We start from the raw sequence: 25,643 nt of genomic DNA on the forward strand, positions 1-25,643 counted from the left end.
TCTAGCCCAGCTGATTTGTAGGGATCCAGATTTTGCAGTTCTTTCAGAACATCAGCTGTCTGGATTTGGGTGAAGGAGAAGCGGGGGAGGGGAGGGGGGGGGGGGGGGGGCAAGTTGTTGCAGGGGATGCTGAGATGTTGGCCAGGGTAGGGGTAGCCAAGTGGAAAGCATGGCCAGCCGTGGAAAAATGCTTATTGAAATGATCGATTATCGTAGATTTATCGGTGGTGACAGTGTTTCCTATCCTCAGTGTAGTGGGCAGCTGGGAGGAGGTGCTCTTATTCTCTATGGACTTTACAGTATCCCAAAACGTTTTGGAATAAGTGCTACAGGAAGCAAATTTCTGTTTGAAAAAGCTAGCCTTAGCTTTCCTAACTGACTGAGTATATTGGTTCCTGATTTCCCTGTGGCGTAAGATACGACAAATCAGTCAGATCAAACGCTGAAGTAAAAGTGAAGTTCAGCAGCTCCTGATGATCATATTGGATTCATTCCTTCCCTCTAACATGCATGAACTGTAGTAGGCCTAGACACTCACATGTGCGCACGCACACATACTTGCAATCAAACATATCAATGACATACAGGAACCTATCAATTGTGCTCAAACCATCATTCAAAACTGCTGTTCCCCTATTGAGTACCTTGAGAAATGAGATGTCACTTAGTAATCACATGGAATATTCCACACTTTCTAACCACCCTCATCAGAGAGAAAGAGGGAATAGGTGTGTCCAAGGGAAGGTGTAATTACATTTAGCAGACACTCTTATCCAGAGTGACTTACAGGAGGAGCAAGGGCACATTGACAGATTTTTCACCAATTTGGCTCTGAACCAGCAACCTTTCAGTTACTGGTGCAATGCTCTTAACCACTAGGCTAGGCTACCTACCTGATTAACTGAGAAGTGAATAAACGTTCATACAGGGAGACAATTTCATTGGAGAATCACTGAAGAATATGGATATACTCAAAGCCTTGCGTTACAACCTCTTGGTGAGTACAGTGTGTATGTGTAGGGTTGGAATAATCAGTTACCAATTGGTTATTAGTTAGATGGGGCTTTAAGCCTGTCACTCAGGCTTAAAGTAAAGTGTACTTCATAAACATTAGACCTTAAACCAAAGTTTTGCAACGGAATGCAATGGTCAATGATAACATAGCACATGAAAATCCTCTACTGTTCATGTAAGAACAAAGGACTTCCATGGTGTGTTCAGTGTGAAAAATGGAAATAGAGGTAGTTGTGTGTTACTGCTTACAGCCATTGCTGTGTATATATAAACACTGCCGTTGCCCTACACAGTGATTGGTGTTTATTTCTTTTTTTAAGATGTCCTTTGACATTGTAGACAATGTCAGTGCTAGTGTGTAGAAATGTATTCCAATGACGTATGATAATATATGCCAATAGCACTGTGTATCATTACCAGAATTAAAGAGCAGTGTTGATGGGAACATACTGTGGGAACATAAGGGTGTTCTGAATGGTTTGTCTCTAGTTACTCACTGTCCAGTATAGTTAATGATGTCAATTCGTTATGGAGGGCTGGCAGATATGTCAATTCTATATTAATCAGAAAATTTTCTGTGGAAAGAGATGCTATTAGCTGCCATTATTCCAGTGAAGAGAGGGGTGACAGATCAAGGTGATGATAAAGCTGTTATCAGTTCTATTAATGTCGCTATTATGTAAAAGTGATAATGGCTTTCATTTGTTATACAAGACACAGCTTCAATTCCACACTGCTAGGAAAAATATATATTATGCAACTATTACTTAATGGATTCATCTTTCCCAGAAGTTTCCGTTATAAAACAGTACAATCTTTGTAGGATATAAAAGGGAAATGGAATAAATACATTATCAATCTGAGAACTTGAAAAATCAAACAACACAATAATGTCACAATGTTGGATTGTTTTTGAGAACACTGTGCATTTGATCACTCCTTCCTATCAGTCCAGAAAGACTATTTCCTTCCTCACACGGCTCCCTGCAGAGAATGGCCTGAGAGTAGAGAAAGAGAGAGCGAAAGAACATTTTTAAAAGAATGACACAACTTGGCTGGCAAGCGTTTGTTTCCCCACCTCCGTCTATCTGAGCGCCCAGCCAAGATGACCATATTGTGTTTCTACACAAGCGCAGTCGCTGGCACTGTGACGAGCGAGTCTCTGCGTGGCTTAGTGCCACATAGGCAGCACGTCTGTGCTCCCCTATTCGCAGGTCACCGCATGCAGAAAGACAGCAGGGAGCTGTTTACTGTACAGTCGTGTGGCAACCATTTCATTGATTTATTCTTTTTGGCTGGGACTGGGAGGCAAAGGAATAGTTAGAGAAGAGTTCAGTGCACATAAACACTTGATACTGTATAGTGATTATGGATTATAGCTTGCACACTAACCAAAGTTTTTCTGGTATTTGGAACAATACCAGGCAGGTACTTTCATCCCCATGGCAAAATGTGTAGAATATCAGGAAATTTGCTTTAAATGGCAAAATGAGCTTTCAGCCTCATGAAAAAATGTGTAGAATAGCGTTCTAAACTGCAAATCTTTCTCTCGGCCCCATGGCAAAATGTGTTGAAATGCAGGAAGTTAGCTATTTTCCTAAAAAAAACAGTTTGGGGGCCTCCTGGAGGTAGGTGCCCTGGGACCCCAAATGCATAAGTCCGGCCCTGTGCTTATGGTACATTTTCAAACATCAGAACATAGCTTTTGTCCACCAGAACTGAAGACCATTACACATAGAGCAAGCTGTTGAGGAAAGAATGGACAATCATAAGCCAGTTAACTGACTGTAAGGCTTCGTGTTGGCTATAGATCCATAGGGAAACCATTGCACTGAAGTCCTGATGGATATAGACTGTGAAAATACACACAGTCACAAACACACACACAAAGCTCAGCACTCTAAAGCTGTGATTGCGTACTGCAGCCTGCCAGATCAGCAGAAGGATGCAAAAAGCCTCGCACCATGGGAACAGAGAAGGCTACCCTCAGGGTTGATGAATGTTCTTTAAGACTGAAGTAAAGAAGCACACAAACACACACACATCCCCACAGACATATACAGAGTGCATGCGTGCGCGGGCACACACACAATCACAGTAAATGCTCCTTTTCTCTGTCACACACACACACACACACACACACACACACTGCATGCACACACACGCACGCACACACACACACACACACACACACACACACACACAGTGGACATACACACATCCCCACTCACACACACACTCAGACATACACACAGACACAAATCCATTGCTGTCTCCCTACAACAGCCCTTTACAGAATAACAAAGGGTATTAGTGTTGGTTTTAAAACACCTTCGGTTATGGGTGTCGGACAGCCCAAAGCCAGCAAGCACTTTCCAGAGAGGGATAAAGGAATTGATCAAGAAAAGAGGGAGAGAGAGGAGGGAAACATGTGGCACTGTGCACTCAGTGGAATGCTAGCAAGCTAATTGCTTGGAGACCAAAGTGAGGAGCAGCGATGGAGAAGAAGAGAGAGACAGCAACGCAAAATCGATTGTTGGAACTTTGGGTGATGTCTGATGGAACTCTGAGCTGTCTTCCTACTCCTCTCACCAGGTGTGTGTGTGTGTGTGTGTGTGTGTGTGTGTGTGTGTGTGTGTGTGTGTGTGTGTGTGTGTGTGTGTGTGTGTGTGTGTGTGTGTGTGTGTGGTGTGTGTGTGTGTGTGTGTGTGGTGTGTGTGTGTGTGTGTGTGTGTGTGTGTGTGTGTCACACAGGTCAACCGTGTCAGACAGGCCTCACCCTCATTCCAGAGGATCAATAGTAAGGATGAAGAGAAGCAGGAAAAAGATTTAGAGATTGTCGAAGTGGACAGTCTTCATACACAAAGACGGTGCCTTTCAGACAGGCAGGATTTAGACTACCTCAGCTCGGAGGACCCAACGAAGCCTGAGCTCACAGACCAAAGCAGCCTCCTTCACATTGGTCAGCTATGTCAGGTATGACTACCAGCTCTCAAAGACAGTTATGTTTGCCTGCTTCCTAGTGACCAAATTCAGAAGTTAACCAAATGCAACTGACACATAATAAAATATGCTTGGTGATTATAACTGTAATGCTTGACCTGAGTACTTAGCTTGACATAAATATGGCTACAACATTGGTTTGGTCAACTGAGCAACTACATGTTAGCATATTAACACTACAAATAATGCCAAACAATATACTAATGATGAGTTCAAGACAAATGGGGACTGAAAAACCTAGGTCAAATTGTAATGTCAGTGATCTTTAGGTTGGAAAGTCAGAGCTCTACAAATAGGTTTCCCGAGTTTCCGACTTGGAATTCCGACTTAGATGACCATTCAAAACGAATTCTTCCCAGTCAGAGCTCGTTTTTATAGTTTCCACCCACTGGGCAAAAACAGGTTGAATCAACATTTCCAAGTAATTTCAACCAAAACATGTAATGTGATAACTGCAAAACTGATTTGTTTTTGTTGATTTCACGTTGAATTCAGGTTAGTTGACTTACAACCAAATGGAAATCAAAACTAGAGGTTGAACTGACATCTGTTCATAGCCACGAGAAGTATGGGTGCTGAGGGTGCTGGAGCACCTCCTAATAATTCTGAATTTAAAAAATTGTGCCTGGCCCTTTAATACACCTGTATGAGCGGAGAAAAATAGTCAACAAACAGCACACCCACCCCTAAATATCTTCCTGCGAACCAGATGAAGCGAGACGGTGGATGGTGATTGGAAGAGCGCACTTGTTTGAAATGGAAAAGCATTGTGGTAGCTTTTGATAAAGAAGGACATCAAGACAAAGCAGCTGCTTTATAATTGGGATGCACCGTTGAGTGCTACATCCTGAGGGTACAGAGATTGTGACAGCCAGTTAAATGGCATCCCTCGAGAAGGCAAGAACAAGATACATGTCAGGAGAACTACAGTATTATCATAAGGAGACTTGGAATATGGAGAAGGAATGGAGGGAAAAAGAGAGGCAGAGGAGGTCTAAAAGAGAGAGGGAGGAAGAGGGTGAGCTTGAGTCTGTTAAAAATGGCAGGAAAAAAGGAGGTGGTTTGTTAAAGAAGAATGGTAGAAAGTGTAAGTAGAGTGAGCTGAAGACAGGAAGAGAAATGGAAGTGAATGAGGTCGAAGTATCGGAGGTGGTAGGTGTGTTGAAGTTCTCGGAGCCCGAGGCTTGCACCGAGGGTCAGGATACAAATGAGTATGTGACAGTAGGAGTGAAGTTTTTGGAAAAGGTGGACCCTTGCCTTTTGGCTGATCCATTTGTGGTTTCAGGGTGGGTGAAAGCAGAGTTGGGTGCTGTGGAATCGGTGAGGGTAGCCAGAAGTGGTTTGGTGATAATTGTTTGTGTTTCTGCTGGTTAGAGGGAGAAGGCGTTCCAAGTTAAATGAATGGGGGCAAGAAATGTGAATTGTTTTGCTCTAAGGAAAAGGACACCATTGGAAGGAGGGATTCATGGGGTAGAAGTAAATGTAAAAGTTGACTAACTGAAGGGGAAGATTTCCGGTGTTTGTGATGCCCGTTGTTTGGTGTGACGCACACAGGGTGGCGTGAGTGGTGAAACAGAAGAGTCATTGTTTGTTCTTTTGAGTTTTGATGTTGAGTCTTTGCCCGACAAAGTGATGTTAGGATATATAAGTTATCCTGTACAAGCTTTTGTGCCGAATACATTACGTTGTTACAGGTTATGGGCATGTTGCAGCTGTGTGTAGGAGGGAGGTTCCTAGGTGTGAGAAGTGTGCAGAAGGGCATGAGACAAAGGTAGCATTGGGGAAAGTAGTGGTATGTGCCAATTGTAATGGTGCCCATGGGGCTGGGAATCAGAAATGTCCCATGCAAGAGAGGCAGGTTGAGGTTTCCAGGGTTAGAGTAGTGCAGAAGTTGTCATATGCTGAGGCAGTGGAGACAGTAGAGGAAGATGGGTCAAGGTTGGAGGGTTCCTGAGAGGAGTGGTGTGAGTAGCAGATCTGTACCAGTGCAGAGGGATAGGCCATCAAGAGATATACAGTACCGTTCAAAAGTTTGGGTTCACTTAGAAATGTACTTGTTTTTGAAAGAAAAGCACATTTTTTGTCCATGAAAATAACATCAAATTGATTAGAAATACAGTGTAGACATTGTTAATGTTGTAAATGACTATTGTAGCTGGAAACGGCAGATTCTTTATGGAATATCTACATAGGTGCTCCAGATACTCAACTAGTCTAAAGAATTGCTTCTTTAATCAGGACCACAGTTTTCAGCTGTGCTAACAAAGTTGCAAAAGGGTTTTATCACTAACCAACACTCTTGTGTTCCAATGGCACGTTGTGTTAGCTAATCCAAGTTTATCATTTTAAAAGGCTAATTGATCATTAGAAAACCCTTTTGCAACTTTGTTAGCACAGCTGAAAACTGTGGTCCTGATTAAAGAAGCAATAAAACTGGCATTCTTTAGACTAGTTGAGTATCTGGAGCACCAGCATTTGTGGGATTGATTACAGGCTCAAAATGGCCAGAAACAAAGACCTTTCTTCTGAAACTCGTCAGTCTATTCTTGTTCTGAGAAATTAAGGCTAATCCATGTGAGAAATTGCCAAGAAACTGAAGATCTCGTACAACGTTGTGTACTACTCCCTTCACAGAACAGCGCAAACTGTCTCTAACCAGAATAGAAGGAGGAGTGGGATTCCCCGGTGCACAACTGAGCAAGAGGACAAGTACATAAGAGTGTCTAGTTTGAGAAACAGACGCCTCACAAGTTCTCAACAGGCAGCTTCATTAAATAGTACCCGCAAAACACCAGTCTCAACATCAGCAGTGAAGAGGCAACTCCGGGATGCTGGCTTTCTAGGCCTTCTAAGATTGGATTTTTTGCATTTATAGCAATGGTTATCAACTGTACTGCAGGGATGGAATGTAAGTCGCAGAAAATTGAGGTTGTGGTGGCAGCTGCAGAGAGGTATTTGGGTGTGCGAGACTTGACATCAGAAGAGTTGCAGGGTGTGTTAAGTGGTGGTGTCCCATCCTTTCAGGTTGTTGGCCTGAGGTAGGACTAAATAGATTTAAATAGTGGAGTAGGGTGGTGTTAATTTATATATTTTTTTGAGTGTAGTGTTAGATGTTAGGGTATTTATTTATTTATTCAAGCAAAGTATAAGGGAGTTGTACTCCAGTCTAGTAGGTGGCGATATTGCAACATTTATTGGATGCCAACCGCCGTGAAACCTCATCGAAGAAGAAGAACATCTTTCTCCGGTCATGTGTCTGTGACCAGCGGGCAGTTGTCTTGAATGCACTGAAGTCAGATGACGGAGATTTCGAGTTCCAAGTTGTCTTGAAAGTGGCATAAAGACCAAACCATGGAGGACGTGTGTCAAGGTAATTATTGTGCGTGAAAATTTGTGACATAATAATCCGTACATCAAAGGTAAAAGGTATGCACAATAATAACGCACATTAATCTTGACTAAGCGATCTCTACTCCCAAAAACTTCTTCTGTGGGCTTTATGGCATCATGCTCTCTTAGCATTTCTGTCCCCAAAATGTGTGAGCTGTTAGTTATAAATGTGACCATAAACCACAATATGCATATTTATTGCTGCGGTCTATCGCCCCACAGACGCTTTGTCCGAGGCTGTTGGTATTATTGCTGATTATATAAAACCCTTTCTGGTATCTGAACTGGTTGTGTAGGAGATCAACATCTTGATTGGTTTAGACATGCTTCAGATCAGTTAAATAATCTGTCTTGATTTTAATTTGACTCAGTTGATAATGAAACCCACTCGATTTTAAGTTAAAAAAATCAAATAGCAAACTCCTCATTGCAAACTCCTCATTGATTGACCTTATCCTGACTAACTGTCCTCAGGTGTTTTGCAAATTATATCTGTGACCACTGGCTTATTGCTTGCGTTTGAGAAACCAAAACTGATCAAAAACGTATTGAATTTTTGTAAATCATAGTGTACACTTTTTTAAAGCCTCAAACGATAAGATGATCCAACTTTCAAAATGAGTCCTTTTTGGCTAGCCAAGACAGTCAATTAAGTTAGCTAGCTTTGTAGCACATTCACTAATTTGTTTGTAAACAATTAACAAGCTAATTAGCTACCACATGTTCTTGTCAAGCTGTCAACAGAGTAGCTAGCAAGCAACAAGATATGACAAATAATTCTAAAAACCACTTCAGGGCAAATAAATCAGATTTGAACATTCAGACACACGTTGCATGGCCAGTATTCAGATTTGGATCTGACTTCAAACTACCTACGAAGGTGGTTTGAAATGTGGCTTAAAATATCTGATTCTATGTGGTTTTTGGCTGTACTGACTGTAGAGGTGTGGCCTCGAGTCACATGACATGGACTCGAGTCAGACTCGAGTCACAAATATGATGACTTGCAATTTGACTTTGACTTGTCACTTAACTTGGACTTGAGCCTTATGACTCGACCTGACTTGATACCCTCCCCAAGCCCAAATATAAAAAATTATGCTATTAAAAAAAGTGTGCAGGGCATCAACTCTTCATTTAACTTCTATGGGCTAGGTGGGACACAGCCAGTGAAATATCAAGGCGGCAAATTCAAAAACAACAGTGTCATAATTCAACTTTCTCAAACATACAACTATTTTACACCATTTTAAAAATACACTTCTCCTTGATGTAACCACATTGTCCGATTTCGATAAAGTTCATATTTATATCCAAAAACAGCATTTTACATTGGCGCGTGATGTTCAGAAAATGTATTCCCACCAAAACGTTCGGTGAATGTGCACATCAATTTACAAAAATACTCATCATAAACGTTGACAAAATATATAACAATTATTTAAAGAATTATAGATGGACTACCCCTGGATGCAACCGCTGTGTCAGATTTTAAAATAGCTTTACGGAGAAAGCGCATTTTTCAATACTCTGAGTACATAGCTCAGCCATCACGATGAGCTATTCAGACACCCGTCAAGTTCGGGGCAACCTAAACTCAGAATTAGTATTAGAAATATTCTCTTACCTTTGCTGATCTTCGTCAGAATGCACTCCCAGGACTGCTACTTCCACAAGAAATGTTGCTTTTGTTCCAAATAATCCATATTTATGTACAAATACCTCCGTTTTATTTGTGCGTACAGATCACTTATCCAAAGGCATAACGCGCGAGCGCGGAACGAGAGACGAAAAGTCCAAATGTTCCATTACCGTACTTAGAAGCATGTCAAACGCTGTTTAAATTCAATCTTTATGGTATTTTTAACGTAGAATTGCGATAATATTCCAATCAGACAATAGCATAGAAGAAAAAGGAGGGGCACACTCGCGGGACCGAGCATATCCAATCCCTTTGTTGCCAGGCAGACCACTCAGTAACTGAGCTCCTATTATCTGCCCAGTGACAGGAAAATGCTCAAACCACTTTCTGAAGGCTTTAGACAGCCAATGGAAGCCTTAGGAAGTGCAACGTCACCCCACAGACACTGTAGCTTTGATAGAGAATCAAAAGAAGAACTACAATTCTCAGGCTTTCCACTTCCTGCTTGAATTTTTCTCAGGTTTTTACCTGCCATATGAGTTCTGTTATACTCACAGACACCATTCAAACAGTTTTAGAAACGTCAGAGTGTTTTCTATCCAAATCTACTAATAATATGCATATTCTAGTTTCTGGGCCAGAGTAGTAACCTGTTTAAATTGGGTATGTTTTTCATCCGGCCGTGAAAATACTGCCCCCTAGCCCAGACAGGTTAACGGATTACAGTTTGAATCGGACAGCAGCCAATAAAATTGTGCCAGTTGAGAAAAAGTTGTGCGTGGAAATGCAGAGTAACGTCGGCGGGTGAATTCAGATGGAGCCCTTGGAAAGATGATACCCAAAATTATTATTTTCAGATATAAAGACGACGCTGTATCAACAAGAAATGGATTACAACTTGCAAAATATGCGGGAAGAAAATTACAGACGGAGGTGCAACAATTTCCAACTTTGTTCGACATTTGAAGGTGCACATAGAACGGTAGGTTGTGGCTAATATAGCCGACAGCTATATGTTTTATTACTTTAATAGTGTATCATGTAGGCTAACGTAACGTTAAATCAATGAGCCTCCACACAGTCAGTCAGTGCAGGAACGTGATCATTGCACCCAAGATTGAGCTACAACTGGCTAGGCAGTTGGTAGCCTAAATCCTGCCTGATGTTACTGTTGTTCCTAAAACCATTGACATGCATGCATATTGCCTACTGTAATCCACACAGAGAGCGAGAGAGTGTGTGTTTGTCTGTGTGTTAAGGTTGAGCGATTGTGTACAAGCCTACATTGCCCGATTGTGCCCCATAGCGATCCTTGATTGTCGATCACTATGGGGGGGGGGGGGGGGGGTCTTTGGAAAGTAATAAATATAGATGTTTTTAAAAGCATTCATGATTTGCGTAAATGTAATATACTAACTATTACTCTTGTTAAAAATATGAAATGGTATTACATTTGGTGAAGAGCACATTATGACTTGTTTAGGACTCAAAACTCAAAGTTTAGGACTTGAGACTTGACTTGATACTTGATACATGAATGGTCGTTTTGTTAGATAAAATCCTTCTTTATATCCCAAAAAGTCAGTTTAGATTTCAGTAATCCACTCATTCAACTTGCAGACAAAGGAGTCCAAAAAGCTACTGCTAAACTTTGTTCATACAAGTCAAACTACGTTTCTATTTAATCCTCAGGTATCCTAAAATGTAAATAAACTATAATATTTCATTCGGAAAGAAGTATGTTCAATAGAAAAGTAAAATTAGTAAGTGCTCGTCCTCTTCATCGCGTGCCGACAGACTGATATTGTACCAGGACTCTTTGTACAAAAACTCAAAATTCTTGCTCGTTTTTGAAGAAACAAGCCTGAAACAATGAACAAAGACTGGTGACATTTAGTGGAAGCCATAGGAATTGCAATCTGGGAGCTGGAATTACATAGGACCCATAGCTTTCCATTATAAGAGCCTGGGACCTCAACATTTTTGGAGGGGGGATTTTCGCCTGCCATATCAATTGTGTTATAGTCTCATACATTATTTAAAAATTTTTACAAACATTAACGTGTTTTCTATCTAATGCTGCCAATTATATGCGTATCCAGGCTTCTGGGCCTGAGTAACAGGCAGTTTACTTTGGGCATGTCAGTCAGGCGGAAATTGAGAAAAATAGACCCTATCCCTAAGAAGCTTTAGACCGGTGGAAATCTTTCCTTTGGTCTGATGAGTCCAAATTTGACATTTTTGGCTCTAAGCACCGTGTCTTTGTGAGACGCGGAGTAGGTGAACAGATGATCTCCGCATGTGTGGTTCACACTGTGAAGCATGGAGGAGGAGGCACTTTGCTGCTGACACTGTCTGTGATTTATTTAGAATTCAAGGCACACTTAACCAGCATGGCTGCCACAGCATTCTGCAATGATACGCCGTCCCATCTTGTGTGCGCTTAGTCGGACTATCATTTGTTTTTCAACAGGACAATGACCCAACACACCTCCAGGCTGTGTAAGGGCTATTTGACCAAGAAATAGAGTGATGGAGTGCTACATCAGATGACCTGGCCTCCACAATCACCGACCTCAACCCATCTACACCAAAAAAATAAAATAGTTTTTGACCGAATTGTCACAACAGCTAACCATTAATTATTGAAAATATAACTATCAAACCTCAATTACAAAGACCCCGCAGCTGAAGGTGTCCTGCTGCATGGTGTGAGTTATTTCCCCTCCTTTCGTCTTTTCCATGGCAGGATCTTCTCATTTTGAAGTATTCTCTTTTTTATGTAAACATAATGGAATTCTGATTAGTTATAGGCAAATTAATACACAGGCCAAAACTGTATGGTGATTTCTTTATCACTATAATCTAGTAGGGGTAATTTCCTTTATGCCCCATTCTACACACAGCCTAAATTATAGGCACTGAACCACTTACAGGACAATAATAAAGGTAGCATATATGATCCAACCCTATCACAGAGTGAATAAATGTAGAGTGTTTGTAGACTTTAAAAAATATATATTAAGTGACAGTTTCATCAGTATGTGCTTAAAGAAAGTCATATCACAAAGATCACAGATGACAGTGCCCACCAAGTCTATGACAATAAAGAATGAATTGTAAGCACCAAAGTGTGTTTGTCAAAATGATATATGAAAATGTCAGTTGTTGAACATAATACTTATATTTGCAATAGCAATTTATGATATGCAGTTGAGGAATATTCCATGTACCAACACTACATGTAGGACAGACATAAGACATTCCCACATACAGTATACACATACATAGAGGCATTTTTCAGCTATGATTTTACCACAGCACAGGACGCCCCCCCTACTTTTTGATCTTCTTGACTTCTTATCTGGTAAACTGCTACTGTGTGTCAAGAAAAGAGCCCCAATTAGGGGTTAGTGTACTCCAGTAAAAAAGGCCTGGTTTAGATTAAAAACTATTGCCCTGTGTCCCCATTCATAGTGGCATGAGAGACTTAGTCAGTGGTAGAATTGAGTTGGCACTTTATTGGCCCAAACACCCACAGACCCACAAGGTTGAGGTTACTCATGGACAGTAATTAGTATTTTTTATTTTTTTTGCCTTGACGCATTGTGTCTTCTAACTGTCCAAGAATAGGATCCAAAGTGTTAGGAAATATTTGTTTCCATAAATACAAAGGAGGATGTCTGTCCTCATACCTCTGGCACTTTAGTCAGACTGTGTAAAAACTTTATGATGGGGCCGGCAACGGAGTTCCCATTGACTAAGCACCACGGAGACCAATCAGGAGAGAATACATACAGGTCAAGGGGTGTGTCTGTGCCTTTTGGATTACACTCTCTTTGCAGAGAACCCCTGTGGTTCAAGTCAAGAGCTACCCTTCCCTTTTCAGTCTGCTCTGCGCATGTCTGAAAGTGACAGAGTCAGCAGCCAAGAGTTTTTCACAGTATGTCATATAACATTATTACACTTAGGAATGTATGTAAAATGCTAATATGTATTAGATCCAGTACAATGCAATAACTATAATCCACTAAACATTCTGAACCTTGTTTGAAGTCAGTAGGTCACATGATCAAGGAGCTATTGAAATTATAAAGATTGAAAAACATTGATAATTCATGTAAAATTGCGTGCTGAAAATGGACAAACTAAAGGGTGTGCACTGTATAGGGCCACTGAATGTACATTCTGAACCTTGTTTGAAGTCAGTAGGTCATATGACCAAAGAGCTATTGAAATTCAAAAATGTAAATAAATAATTTTCAAATAGTGTGAGATGGAAATCGACCAAAAAAAGGTGTGTGCAAGGTGTGTCTATGCCATCGGGTTAGCTACAATCAGTCTTGAAAATTTTAGGAGCAATGGTTAAAGAGCTATTGAAATTTGAAAAATTAGATTTGTCACTATGTTGACGGTCCCTAACTGCTGTTGGCGGGCTTAAGGAAAACTACAGGCGACTATCCGTCGACTATCCAACATGAATCTGTCTTTATCTCGGTTTTTTGTCAGACCATGAGACATCCCAGAAATCGGTCTTCTCACGAAAACGTCTGTAGCGTCCGATTTATGACCCCACGATGGTGTTTTCCATTTTGCTCAACGACCCCCACAAGTATCATGGGACTCATCTGAAGGTAATCCATAGTTTTGTGCCCCCTCTTAACGGCTTAGGCTTTTAGAGGGTAAAATATTTGACATCATGTGTAGGCTACAGTGTTGTTGTGCAATAGTAGCGCTACATAGCCTATTTCATCTCATAGCCTACTATACCAAGGCAGGAGATAGAAACAGTCATGTGTTTGGGTCATGTTGCATGTGACAGGTTTTCCCAATAATTTGTTTACCCGCACACAAATCCTAGAATCTCCACCAAACCAGAATTTAGTGAAAAATGTAAACAAGGTTGATAAAGAGGCCCCTGACACCCAGGGAGAGGGCACCACATACCAGCAAGGTGATTGGCAAAAATACGGGAGCAACGTTTGGCTGACTGGCTTGTCAATAAATACCCTGGTGCAACCTTTTTTACGCATAGATTGGTCAGGTTATATCCCATTAAATCAATAGTGTGTGATTGCGGCCCTCAATTCGGGGCCTTCCTGCATGTGGGCATTCTGAGCATCCCATTGGTTCCTGCACTAATAGAAGTTCAGGAATGCCCACATGCAGGTGTAGCAATATTGATGTTACACAGGAAATGGAAACCCCTTGTTCACTTACCTACTTCATGTACTGTAGCTGGTTGACAACATGCTCAGTAAAGTTTTCTTAACTATACTGAACAAAAATGTAAATGCAACATGCAACAATTTCAAAGATTTTACTGAGTTACAGTTCATATAAGAAAATCAGTCAATTGAAATAAATTCATTAGGCCCTAATCTATGGATTTCACATAACTGGTCACAGATGGTCACAGATACCTTTAAAAAAAAAAAATGGGCCTCACAATGGGCCCCAGGATCTTGTCACAGTATCTCTGTGCATTCAAATTGCCATTGATAAAATGCAATTGTGTTCGTTGTTCGTAGCTTATGCCTGCCCATAACATAACCCCATCGCCACCATAGGTCACTCTGTTCACAACATTGATATCAGGTACTGCTCACCCACACCACGCCATACACGTGAGGCTGGTTGGATGTACTGGCAAATTCTCTAAAGCGATGTTGGAGGTGGCTTATGGTAGAGAAATTAACATTAAATTCTCTGGCAACCGCTCTGGTGGACATTCCAGTAGTCAGCATGCCAATTGCACTCCCCCTCAACTTGAGACATCTGTGGCATTGTGTGTTGTCGCAAAACTGCACATTTTAGTGGCCTTTTATTATCCCCAGCACAAGGTGCTGGGGATAATAATGATCATGCTGTTTAATCAGCAACTTGGGGTGTAATGATCATGCTGTTTAATCAGCTACTTGATATGCCACACCTGTCAGGTGGATGGATTATCTTGGCAAAGGAGAAATGCTCACTAACAGGAATGTAAACACATTTGTACACAAAATTCGAGATAAATAAGCTTTTTGTGCATTTGGAAAACTTCTGGGATCTATTATTTCAGCTCATGAAACATGGGACCGACACTTTACATGTTGCGTGTATATTTTTGTTTTAATGTATATATCTTTGTCTGTCATGACTACAAAACAAAGCATATTGAAACAGCAGGACGCCCCGAATTGCAGGCCGCAGTTGCACCATTCTCCGTTAAATCAATGCATCTCATGTACAGTGGTTTGACATCATGTCAAACCACTGTATTACTGTATTATTGCTGTGCTAAATATGCTCCCAATACTAGTCATGATTAATTGCCACATGAATATCAGTGATACAAATATTAATGTCACAGTGTAATTCCCTGTGGTTTCCAGCTAAATGAGCATCTTCCTGCCCGGCTAGAGCAGTGCCCCTGGTCTCTGGTATACAGCACCCAGAGACACGGCATCAGCCTGGGCACTCTGTACAAGAGCATGGGGGGCATGGACTGCAGCACCAGTACCCTCACTGTCATCAGAGACAACTGTGGACAGGTGAGGAGAAGCGGAGGCCTTTTACTTGCCTAAACCAAGTTTTCCCACCTATGCCATAAGGCTATGTGGGATTTTTATCCCTTGCTCTGTAACTCTATTTCTTTGTCCTAGGTGTTTGGTGCATTTTGTCCTACTACTCTTCGAATCAGTCTGTCATACTATGGAACAGGACACACATTCCTCTTCTCCTTCTCTCCACAACTCCAGGTGAGATATCCCCACGTCGAGTCTCAGTATCACTGGCTTAGGGCTGGATTCAATCTAACCTAAATTACCAATACTGTATTACTGCATAATGAGTGTTGTTGTTTCCAAACAACAACTGATGCAAAGCTATGATCATTGTTTATTTTCCAGGTTTATGAATGGAAGTTTAGTAACTCCTTCTTTGTGAAGGGAAGTCCAGACTACCTGGCATTTGGTGGAGGAGGGTAAGTGAAAATAGGTCCGCTATCATTAATAAACTATAACTACTAACTGGGCAAAAACTGGTTGAATCAACATTGTTTCCACGTCATTTCAACAACAAAAAAATCTATGTTATGACGTTGAATCAACGTGGAAAACCGATTGGATTTGAATAAAAAAATCTTTGACTAAAGGACATTTTGTCTTTTTTTCACCCAACTTTTAACCTAAATCCAATGACATGGTGAATTGTTTTTGTTGATGATTTCACATTGAAGTCTCATTAGTTGACAAGTCATTTAAATCAAAACTGGACTTTGAAATAACATCTGTGCCCAGTGGATAGGGCCCTGTGTTTTGCTTAATCATGTCACATGACCTGGATTTTAACCTTTAAATGAAAGCTTTTTCATAAAACTGTCCTCTTTTATTTTTATGTCAGATGGTCCAGCACCATCCTCAGACAATTGCTTTCATTTTAGGTCTAATTCTGATTTCTGGAATAGGTGTAAAATAAATGTTAAAATCCTGATTATGTGACATAATTAACCAAAACCCAGGGCCCTAACTATAATTCACAGAATATGGAAGTAACTAGTGGTCTAAAGGAGTGCTTGAAAGTTGAGGAATTATGCTCTCTTTTGTTTCTCTCCTCCTCCCCCTTCTCCTGCTCTATCATGCTCTCAGGGGTCTCTTTGGGCTGTGGTTAGACGATGGCCTGATTCGTGGGCAGAGCCAGAGGTGTGACACATTCGACAATGACGTGTTGTCCTCCTCTGACGACTTCCTAATCAACGACCTGGAGGTTTGGGCCATCTCCTGAGACAAGGGACTGCATGCTCCTGCTTACTTAAACATTATGCAACCATTGTGACAGTGGATGGAATTGAAAAAGACTGCACCTCTCATCTGAGGATCCAAAGCGTGGCTCCCTGTGCATGGTTATTCAACTCCATCACCTCAATATTTTTCATTACAAACAGATAAGGCCCCTAACTCACCAGCTTCAGAAGAATTGAGAAAACAGAAATAGAGTACTACTGGCCTCTGGTGTTGAATGATTTAGACCGTGTGTAATAATCACTCCTTTCTGTTGGCCTTATTTTCTGCTTGGTATGTCTGTATCATTCTGTGGAGATTTGGATTACTTCAGAAATATTCTGCTGGGAGTTAAACAATTAAAGGACAGTCAGATTAGCACAGCTGAGTGGTCAATCTCAATCAATAACACATGATGAGGGACGTTGTCTTTATAGGCAAAGTGCCCAGTGACCGTTGATTTACAACTCTAGAGGGCGCCCTTGTCACAGAGCTCCTTTCTCTCTCGCTCGCTATCGCTCTCTTTCACTCTCTCGCTCTCTTTCTATACATTACCTTCAGAAGGTATTTACACCCTTTGACCTTTTCCACATTTTGTTGTGTTACAGCCTGAATTTAAAATTGATTAAAAAATGTATACAAATTGTCACTGGCCTACATACCACATAATGTCAAAGTGCAATTATGTTTTGGGATTTCTTTTGACAAATTACTTACAAATGTAAAGCTGAAATGTCTTGAGTCAATAAGTATTCAAGCCTTTTGTTATGGCAAGCCTAAATAAGTTCAAGAGTAAAAATGTGCTTAACAAGTCACATAATAAATTGCATGGAGTCTCTCTGTGTGCAATAACAGTGTTTAACAAAAACATGTAATGACTACCTCATCTCTGTACCCCACCTATACAATTATCTGTAAGGTCCTTCAATCGAGCAGTGAATTTCAAACACAGATTCAACCACGAAGACCAGGGAGGTTTTCAAATGCCTCACAAATGGCACCTATTAGTCGATCTTTGAGCATGGTGAAGTTATTAATTACATTTTGAATGGTGTATCAATACACCCAGTCACTACAAAGATACAGCAGTTCTTCCTAACTCAGATGCCGGAGAGGAAGGAAGCCGGTCAGGGATTTCGCCATGAGTCCAATGGTGAATTTAAAATAGTTACAGAGTTGAATGGCTGTGATAGGAGAAAATGGAGGATGGTTCAATAACATTGTACTCCACAATACTAACCTAATTGACAGAGTGAAAAGAAGGAATCCTGTACAGAATAAAAAATATTCCAAAACATGCATGTTGTTTGCAACAAGGCACTGAATTAATACTGCGAAAATTGTGGAAAAGCATGTGGTGGTTAATTTCTTTACTATCAAATGAGGAGACAAACTTATCACACAAGTCAGAGTTATAATTAAACTAAATATTTATTCACTTATTAATAAGGGAGCAGGTCAATACAACACACACATATAAAGTGCATCGTTTGAGAGCTCTACAATAATGATGGCTGGACGATGAATCACTCTCAGATGATTCGTTAAGAGCCCCAAGACAAATGTACAAAGGTCTTTTATAGCCAAGATACACCCCCTTCAGTCTACATGACAAACAACAGATATATGGAATGGGTCACGGGTAAGATTTGAATGAAAGATACGTATAATTCACAGCAGACAGTATCTGCTGTAAAAACTGTTCTCATTGTGTATACACCAGGTTCTGGCCCTGGAGTCAGCTCTCTCTGGTACCTTATAAAACAGAAACATTAACTCATGCTCTGGAATGCGTATTACCCAAAGACATCATAAATCTCCTGTCAGTGTTAAATCTCCCAGAGGCCCACTTTCAGTTCACACAGACACAATATAGTTACAGTGAGGGAAAAAAGTATTTGATCCCCTGCTGATTTTGTACGTTTGCCCACTGACAAAGAAATGATCAGTCTATAATTTTAATGGTAGGTTTATTTGAACAGTGAGAGACAGAATAACAACAAAAAAATCCAGAGAAACGCATATCAAAAATGTTATAAATTGATTTGCATTTTAATGAGGGAAATAAGTATTTGACCCCCTCTCAATAAGAAAGATTTCTGGCTCCCAGGTGTCTTTTATACAGGTAACGAGCTGAGATTAGGAGCACACTCCTAAAGGGAGTGCTCCTAATCTCAGTTTGTTACCTGTATAAAAGACACCTGTCCACAGAAGAAATCAATCAGATTCCAAACTCTCCACCATGGCCAAGACCAAAGAGCTCACCAAGGATGTCAGGGACAAGATTGTAGACCTACACAAGGCTGGGATGGGCTACAAGACCATCGCCAAGCAGCTTGGTGAGAAGGTGACAACAGTTGGTGCGATTATTCGCAAATGGAAGAAACACAAAAGAACTGTCAATCTCCCTCGGCCTGGGGCTCCATGCAAGATCTCACCTCATGGAGTTGCAATGATCATGAGAACGGTGAGGAATCAGCCCAGAACTACATGGGAGGATCTTGTCAATGGTCTCAAGGCAGCTGGGACCATAGTCACCAAGAAAACAATTGGTAACACACTATGTCGTAAAGGACTGAAATCCTGCAGCGCCCGCAAGGTCCCCCTGCTCAAGAAAGCACATATACATGCCCGTCTGAAGTTTGCCAATGAACATCTGAATGATTCAGAGGACAACTGGGTGAAAGTGTTGTGGTCAGATGAGACCAAAATGGAGCTCTTTGGCATCAACTCAACTCGCCGTGTTTGGAGGAGGAGGAATGCTGCCTATGACCCCAAGAAAACCATCCCCACCGTCAAACATGGAGGTGGAAACATTATGCTTTGGGGGTGTTTTTCTGCTAAGGGGACAGGACAACTTCACCGCATCAAATGGACAATGGACGGGGCCATGTACCGTCAAATCTTGGGTGAGAACCTCCTTCCCTCAGCCAGGGCATTGAAAATGGGTCGTGGATGGGTATTGACAATGACCCAAAATACACGGCCAAGGCAACAAAGGAGTGGCTCAAGAAGAAACACATTAAGGTCCTGGAGTGGCCTAGCCAGTCTTCAGACCTTAATCCCACTGAAAATCTGTGGAGGAAGCTGAAGGTTCGAGTTGCCAAATGTCAGCCTCGAAACCTTAATGACTTGGAGAAGATCTGCAAAGAGGAGTGGGACAAAATCCCTCCTGAGATGTGTGCAAACCTAGTGGCCAACTACAAGAAACGTCTGACCTCTGTGATTGCCAACAGGGGTTTTGCCACCAAGTACTAAGTCATGTTTTGCAGAGGGGTCAAATACTTATTTCCCTCATTAAAATGCAAATCATTTCATAACATTTTTCACGTGTTTTTCTGGATTTTTTTGTTGTTATTCTGTCTCTCAATGTTCAAATAAACCTACCATTAAAATGATAGACTGATCATTTCTTTGTCAGTGGGCAAACGTACAAAATCAGCAGGGGGTCAAATACACACCGGTCTATATAAGGTCCCACAGTTGACAGTACACAAAAACCAAGCCCTGAGGTCGAAGGAATTGTCCGTAGAGCTCCGAGACAGGATTGTGTCGAGGCACAGATCAGGGGAAGGGTAACAAAAAATGTCTGCAGCATTGAAGGTCCCCAAGAACACAGTGGCCTCCATCATTCTCAAATGGAAGAAGTTTGGAACCACCAAGACTCTTCGTCGAGCTGTCCGCCTGGCCTAACTGAGCAATTGGGGGAGAAGGACCTTGGTCGGGGAGGTGACCAAGAACCTGATGGTCACTCTGACAAAGCTCCGGAGTTCCTCGGTGGAGATGGGAGAACCTTCCAGAAGGACAACCATCTCTGCAGAACTCCACCAATGAGGCCGGTATAGTGAAGTGGCCAGACGTAAGCCACTCCTCAGTAAAAGGCACATGACAGCCCGCTTAGAGTTTGCCAAAAGGCTACTAAAGGACTCAGACCATGAGAAACAAGATTCTCTGGTCTGATGAATCTATGATTGAACTTTTTGGCCTGAATACCAAGCATCACGTCTGGAGGTAACCTGGTACCATCCGTACGGTGAAGCATGGTGGTGGCAGCATCATGCTGTGGGGATTTTTTTCAGCGGCAGGAACTGTGAGACTAGTCATGATCGAGGGAAAGATGAACGGAGCAAAGTACGGAGAGATTATTGATGAAAACCTGCTCCAGAGCGCTCAGAATCGCAGACTGGGGGCGAAGATTCACCTTCCAACAGGACAACAACCCTAAGCACACAGCCAAGACAATGCAGGAGTGGCTTTGGGACAAGTCTCTGAATGTCCTTGAGTGGCCCAGCCAGAGCCCAGACTTTTACCTGATCAAACATCTCTGGAGAGACCTGAAAATAGCTGTGCAGCAATGCTCCCCATCCAACCTGACAGAGCTTGAGAGGATCTGCAGAGAAGAATGGGAGAAACTCCCCAAATACAGGTGTGCCAAACTTCTAGCGTCATACCAAAGAATACTTGAATCTGTAAGTACAAAGTACTGAGTAAAGGGTCTGAATACTTATGTAAATGCTATGTATATACACATTTTCAAAAATGTCTAAACCTGTTTTTGCTTCGTCATTATGGGGTATTATGTATAGATTGATAAGGGATTTTTTTAAATCCATTTTAGAATAAGGATGTAGCAACAAAATGTGGATAAAGTCCAGGGGTCTGAATACTTTCCAAATCTACAGTATATGCACGGCCCTCAAGCCAATAAATCATCAAGGCCATTAATACAGTATCTTTCTAAAATATCTTATTGAGATTATCTCTTTCTGACTCTCTTTTATCCTAACTTTTTCTGTGAAGTGAGAGAATCAATAGCATCTGGTAATTGACATCTTGCACAGAGCGTCTTATTCAGCACAAATGGGAAGTCCATGGAGAATCAGTTCCCTTGTTAGTCACATTTAAATGTGTTTTTTTGTGCCATTATAAACTGTTCTACCATTGTGTGTGTGTGTGTGTGTGTGTGTGTGTGTGTGTGTGTGTGTGTGTGTGTGTGTGTGTGTGTGTGTGTGTGTGTGTGTGTGTGTGAAACTACACATGACCATCAAGCAGTCAAATGGTCTCAGTGTTGGTTCTGGGAGCATGTTATCTCTATTAGAGATAGACAGCTAGTCATGGAGTTTATTATACAGAAATGTTAAGGGGTTGGTGGAAAAACATCTAAATATGCATTCTTTTCATTTTGTTAGTGATTCCTTCTCATCTTATCCAGGCTGTATCACATGATTGGGAGTCCTATAGGGCGGCGCACAATTGGCCCAGTGTCATCCGGGTTTGGCCGGGGTAGGCCGTCAAATGTAAATAAGAATTTGTTCTTAAATTTAAAAAATATGTAATAATATTTTGTCAACATCAAGACAGGGCTTTGCAAGATTAAAAACCAAACCTGATATAAATTTCAATGACAGTTGCAAGAAAAACAAGATTTGTCTCATCTAAAAACATAATATGGTTTAAAGGTCCATGGAGCATGGAAATAAATAGGCTTACATATTTCTGAAAGGTCTTGCTACATATCAGGCATGTGCTACATCCATAAAATGTAAATCAACAAATAGAAGGCAAACTGTCTCTGTGCATGTTTATTTAACAAGGCAAGTCAGTTGAACAAATTCTTATTTTCAATGACAGCCTAGAAACAGTGGGTTAACTGCCTGTTCAGGGGCAGAACGACAGATTTGTACCTTGTCAGCTCAGGGATTTGAACTTGCAACCTTTCAGTTATTAGTCTAACGCTCTAACCACTAGGCTACCTTGCCGCCCCAAACAAATCACGCATGTGCTGTGCATTAGTACAGGGAAATGTATGCAGGGTTGTTTTTAACCTCCTGCTATAAGGACAAGTAATATGATGATTTATATATATCATTGATATGGTTAATTAAAGGCCATCGCTACCATATTCATGTTCCTATCTATCAATGTCCTCATTAAAACATAATTCCATTAAAGGCATGCAATATGAAGTACTTTCCACAGAATCCGCAGCAGCCATCACACTGAGGACCTGCTTTACTCGTGTGCGTGTGTGAGTGTGCGTGTTTGTGTGTACTTAAAAAACAATCATAATACCCAAAAATCTATAGTGATAGTCATTTGCATCATTACATTTTTGTTAATATAATTATCATGCCATGTGTATCATCTCAATCATGCATCTCCACTCTTATTTGCATGCAAAAAAAATCTATAATGCAGATAATACTAATAAACTGTCCAGGAGGAAAAAATATTGGGGAAAAAACAAACAACTCACAGAGTATTACAATAGTAAATGAATTGATTCACAAGATACATCTCCAGCGGCTATAATGCAAAAACAACTTAAATTCATCCTGTATAAATACAGCATTGTAATCATTTGATTAGGGAAAATAGGTTCTAAAATTCCTGTTATAAAACAGATTCTCTTGCCTCTGCCAATACTTTACACCAATTTATTTATAATAAAGTGTGTGCATCTACAGTGTACTACAACACCTTGCCTATGTAGTGTATTAAAAATATGTATAAAATACTTGATTAATCCAACCTTTACAAACAAAGATTCTGTCCCACGTGGTGCTACACTGACTTCCTCCGGCAGCAGGGGTACTCCCTGAAGTTGTGCCCAAGCGAGAGTGTGCTCCCTGGGGACGAGAGTCCTGTGTTGTCTCTGGGGCTCCAGCTCTGGATCCTGTAAGAGATGGAGTTGCAGTAGACTGAGTTAATGTTGCACCCAGGGTGCTCCCTGTGGGAAGGCAGGGGGCTCTCACACACCTCCAGATGGTAGCACATACAGGAACACAAGGAGCCCAGGGGAGACTCTGGCCTTTGTCTGCCAGTGCCATGCAGCTGTAAATGCAGCCTCTGCCTGCAGGGGGCACCCCTGGCCCTGTCCCTATCCTCCTGCTCCTCTGCTGGGGAGGAGATGAGGTTGGTGCGGCTAGTGCCCTCCTCCATGGGCAGGAAAAGATTGATGTGACTGCGGCTCTGCCCCATCCTGTCCCTCTCCCTGACCCTAAGCACTCCTCTGCCCTGCCATGGTCCTCCTCCTCCTCCATGGAGCCCCATGGTCAGCAGGCCCCTCTCCCTCTTGATGGAGGCCCTCTCCTGGGCGTCCCTCCTCTCGTCCTCTGTGTTCATGGTGAGGAAGCGCAGCACTACCAGGTTGAGGAAGGCTCCTATCACTGTCAGTCCAACCAGGATGTACATGAAGCTGAAGGCCACATAGGGCGTCTTCTCCTGGAGGTCCTCCTTCTTCTGCAGGGCCACAAAGTCCCCAAACCCAATGGTGGTGAGCGTGATAAAGCAGTAGTAGTAGGAGTGGAAGAAGGTCCAGGCCTCATAGTGGGAGAAGGCTATTGCCCCAACACACAGGGTGCCGATGCAGGACAGGAAGCCCACCAAGACCATGTTCTCCATGGACACCTCAGTCCTCTGTAACCCTAGGCACTGCTTGGCCCTGCGCAGGAGATAGCAGACAAACGTGTTCATCCTCTCGCCCAGGCTCTGGAACATGACCAGGGTGAGCGGGATGCCCAGCACGGCATAGAACATGCAAAAGACCTTCCCTGAATCTGTGCCTGGAGCTGCATGGCCATAGCCTGTGGAGATAGATGGCCACCCAGAGGAACACTCAGTTACTCTTTACTGTGTGTTATTGTAGAATAATAATGATGCTGATGAAGCCAATTGTTAAGGGATTCCGAGAATAAGGAATAACATGCTACGATATTCGGTATAGATGTGCAATGTATTAAATTAGACTTTAAAATAGGCAAATGCCTGACTCTTCTGTACAGTAGCCTATTTGAAAATGCAGAACACTGCAGAGACACTGTATTATAAAACAATTTCCTGACACCTGTAACACTTTAACTCAGCCATGAGAAAAGTAGCCTAAGGGAAGCTAGCAAAACTTGCCAATTGTGGTGATGACCGTGATGGCAAAGTAAAAAGACCCGGCGAATTTCCACTGTCTCCCGGCGCGGTGGGGCTCCGCTTGCAGCACCACCCGCTCGATCTCCCGGTAGTCGTCCTCCGAGAAGCGGTACTTCTTCTTCATCTCAGTGCGCTTCAGCTCAAGGATGCGTCGGCGGGAGCTCTCCGTCTCGGATTCCAGTGCGTCGAACACCGCAGCGCCCACCAGCAGGTAGGAGAACATGCAGAGGATAAGAGACAGGGTCCGCACATTTTGCTTCTTCATCTTCAAGCCCTCGGCGCGGAGAAACTCTTACAGGTGGGAGTGGTGCTCACTGTGGTTTAGCTCTCGCCTCTCTGGCTGTGGCGTAGAATCAATCCAACAGCAGGTGTGGCGTGGGGAGGAGGTGCACACAGATAAAAGAGGAAGTGTATGGAAGGTTTCAAATGTTGGCAACGTTGGGTTCTTTTCCCCTTCCAAAAAACATGCGAGTCTTAGGCTACTTGAGTTCAATGTGGATAATCATTGCCGTCAAATACATTTCGATTATTCCCACAATAAAAATTTTCCAGCACTAAGTCTGTAGAGTTTCTAAAATGTTCGATAACCATTTTCTTCAATGTATATTCTAGAATGTTGAGAGATAATCATTGTCCTCGAGATGTTTCAGATCCAACGCATTCTGTCCAAAAGATAAGTTCCTCCAGCGTTTGCATCTCGTTTGTGCATGCGTGATATGGAGAGCCTATAGGCTAGATTAGAAAATGTCTGACTTTATTATTCTACAAAATGCATAGGTTACTGTTGCGCCTGGTTTTCTATTGGAGTATCCAAACCTACTCACATTCAACAAGTGTCCCAACACAACCCTATAAACCCACATAAGACATTACATAAATCCCCAAGCGCCCACGGAAAGTAAAAAAGC

The 25,643-nt window shown here is 41.9% G+C and overlaps 2 protein-coding genes across 3 annotated transcripts; one reads left to right on the forward strand and one right to left on the reverse strand.

Annotated features, from left to right (window-relative positions):
- Window positions 1-752: 752 nt before the first annotated feature.
- Window positions 753-17,193, forward strand: LOC106566734 (TLD domain-containing protein 2). Of its 2 annotated transcripts, XM_014135071.3 has the most exons (6): window positions 769-997; window positions 3,769-3,990; window positions 15,427-15,585; window positions 15,697-15,792; window positions 15,943-16,016; window positions 16,681-17,193. In XM_014135071.3, exons 1-6 carry the CDS (start codon window positions 962-964, stop codon window positions 16,814-16,816), a joined length of 723 nt encoding a protein of 240 aa, XP_013990546.1. In that variant the 5' UTR covers window positions 769-961; the 3' UTR covers window positions 16,817-17,193. The 2 variants fall into 2 exon arrangements, with proteins under 2 accessions (XP_013990548.1, XP_013990546.1); XM_014135073.2 differs by lacking the exon at window positions 3,769-3,990 and having other exon boundaries at window positions 753-997.
- A 6,183-nt stretch (window positions 17,194-23,376) lies between these two features.
- kcnk15 (potassium channel, subfamily K, member 15) lies at window positions 23,377-25,303 on the reverse strand. The gene is made up of 2 exons (XM_014135137.3): window positions 24,718-25,303; window positions 23,377-24,398 (listed from the first exon to the last, which is right to left on the reverse strand). The coding sequence occupies exons 1-2, from the start codon at window positions 24,998-25,000 to the stop codon at window positions 23,377-23,379; spliced, it is 1,305 nt and encodes a 434-aa protein (XP_013990612.1). The 5' UTR covers window positions 25,001-25,303.
- Between the last annotated feature and the right edge of the window lie 340 nt (window positions 25,304-25,643).

Source organism: Salmo salar, chromosome 13 (assembly GCF_965601325.2).
Source record: "Salmo salar chromosome 13, fSalSal1, whole genome shotgun sequence".
NCBI classification, from domain to species: domain Eukaryota; kingdom Metazoa; phylum Chordata; class Actinopteri; order Salmoniformes; family Salmonidae; genus Salmo; species Salmo salar.

Bases quoted from the DNA above. Each gene is read 5' to 3' on its own strand.
- LOC106566734 (XM_014135071.3), top strand. From the start codon at position 962: ATGGATATACTCAAAGCCTTGCGTTACAACCTCTTG. The intron at 998-3,768 runs GTGAGTACAGTG...TGTGTCACACAG, and splicing joins CCTTGCGTTACAACCTCTTG to GTCAACCGTGTCAGACAGGC. The intron at 15,793-15,942 runs GTGAGATATCCC...TTTATTTTCCAG, and splicing joins CCTTCTCTCCACAACTCCAG to GTTTATGAATGGAAGTTTAG.
- kcnk15 (XM_014135137.3), bottom strand. From the start codon at position 25,000: ATGAAGAAGCAAAATGTGCGGACCCTGTCTCTTATCCTCTGCATGTTC. The intron at 24,399-24,717 runs GCAAGTTTTGCT...CTATCTCCACAG, and splicing joins CACGGTCATCACCACAATTG to GCTATGGCCATGCAGCTCCA.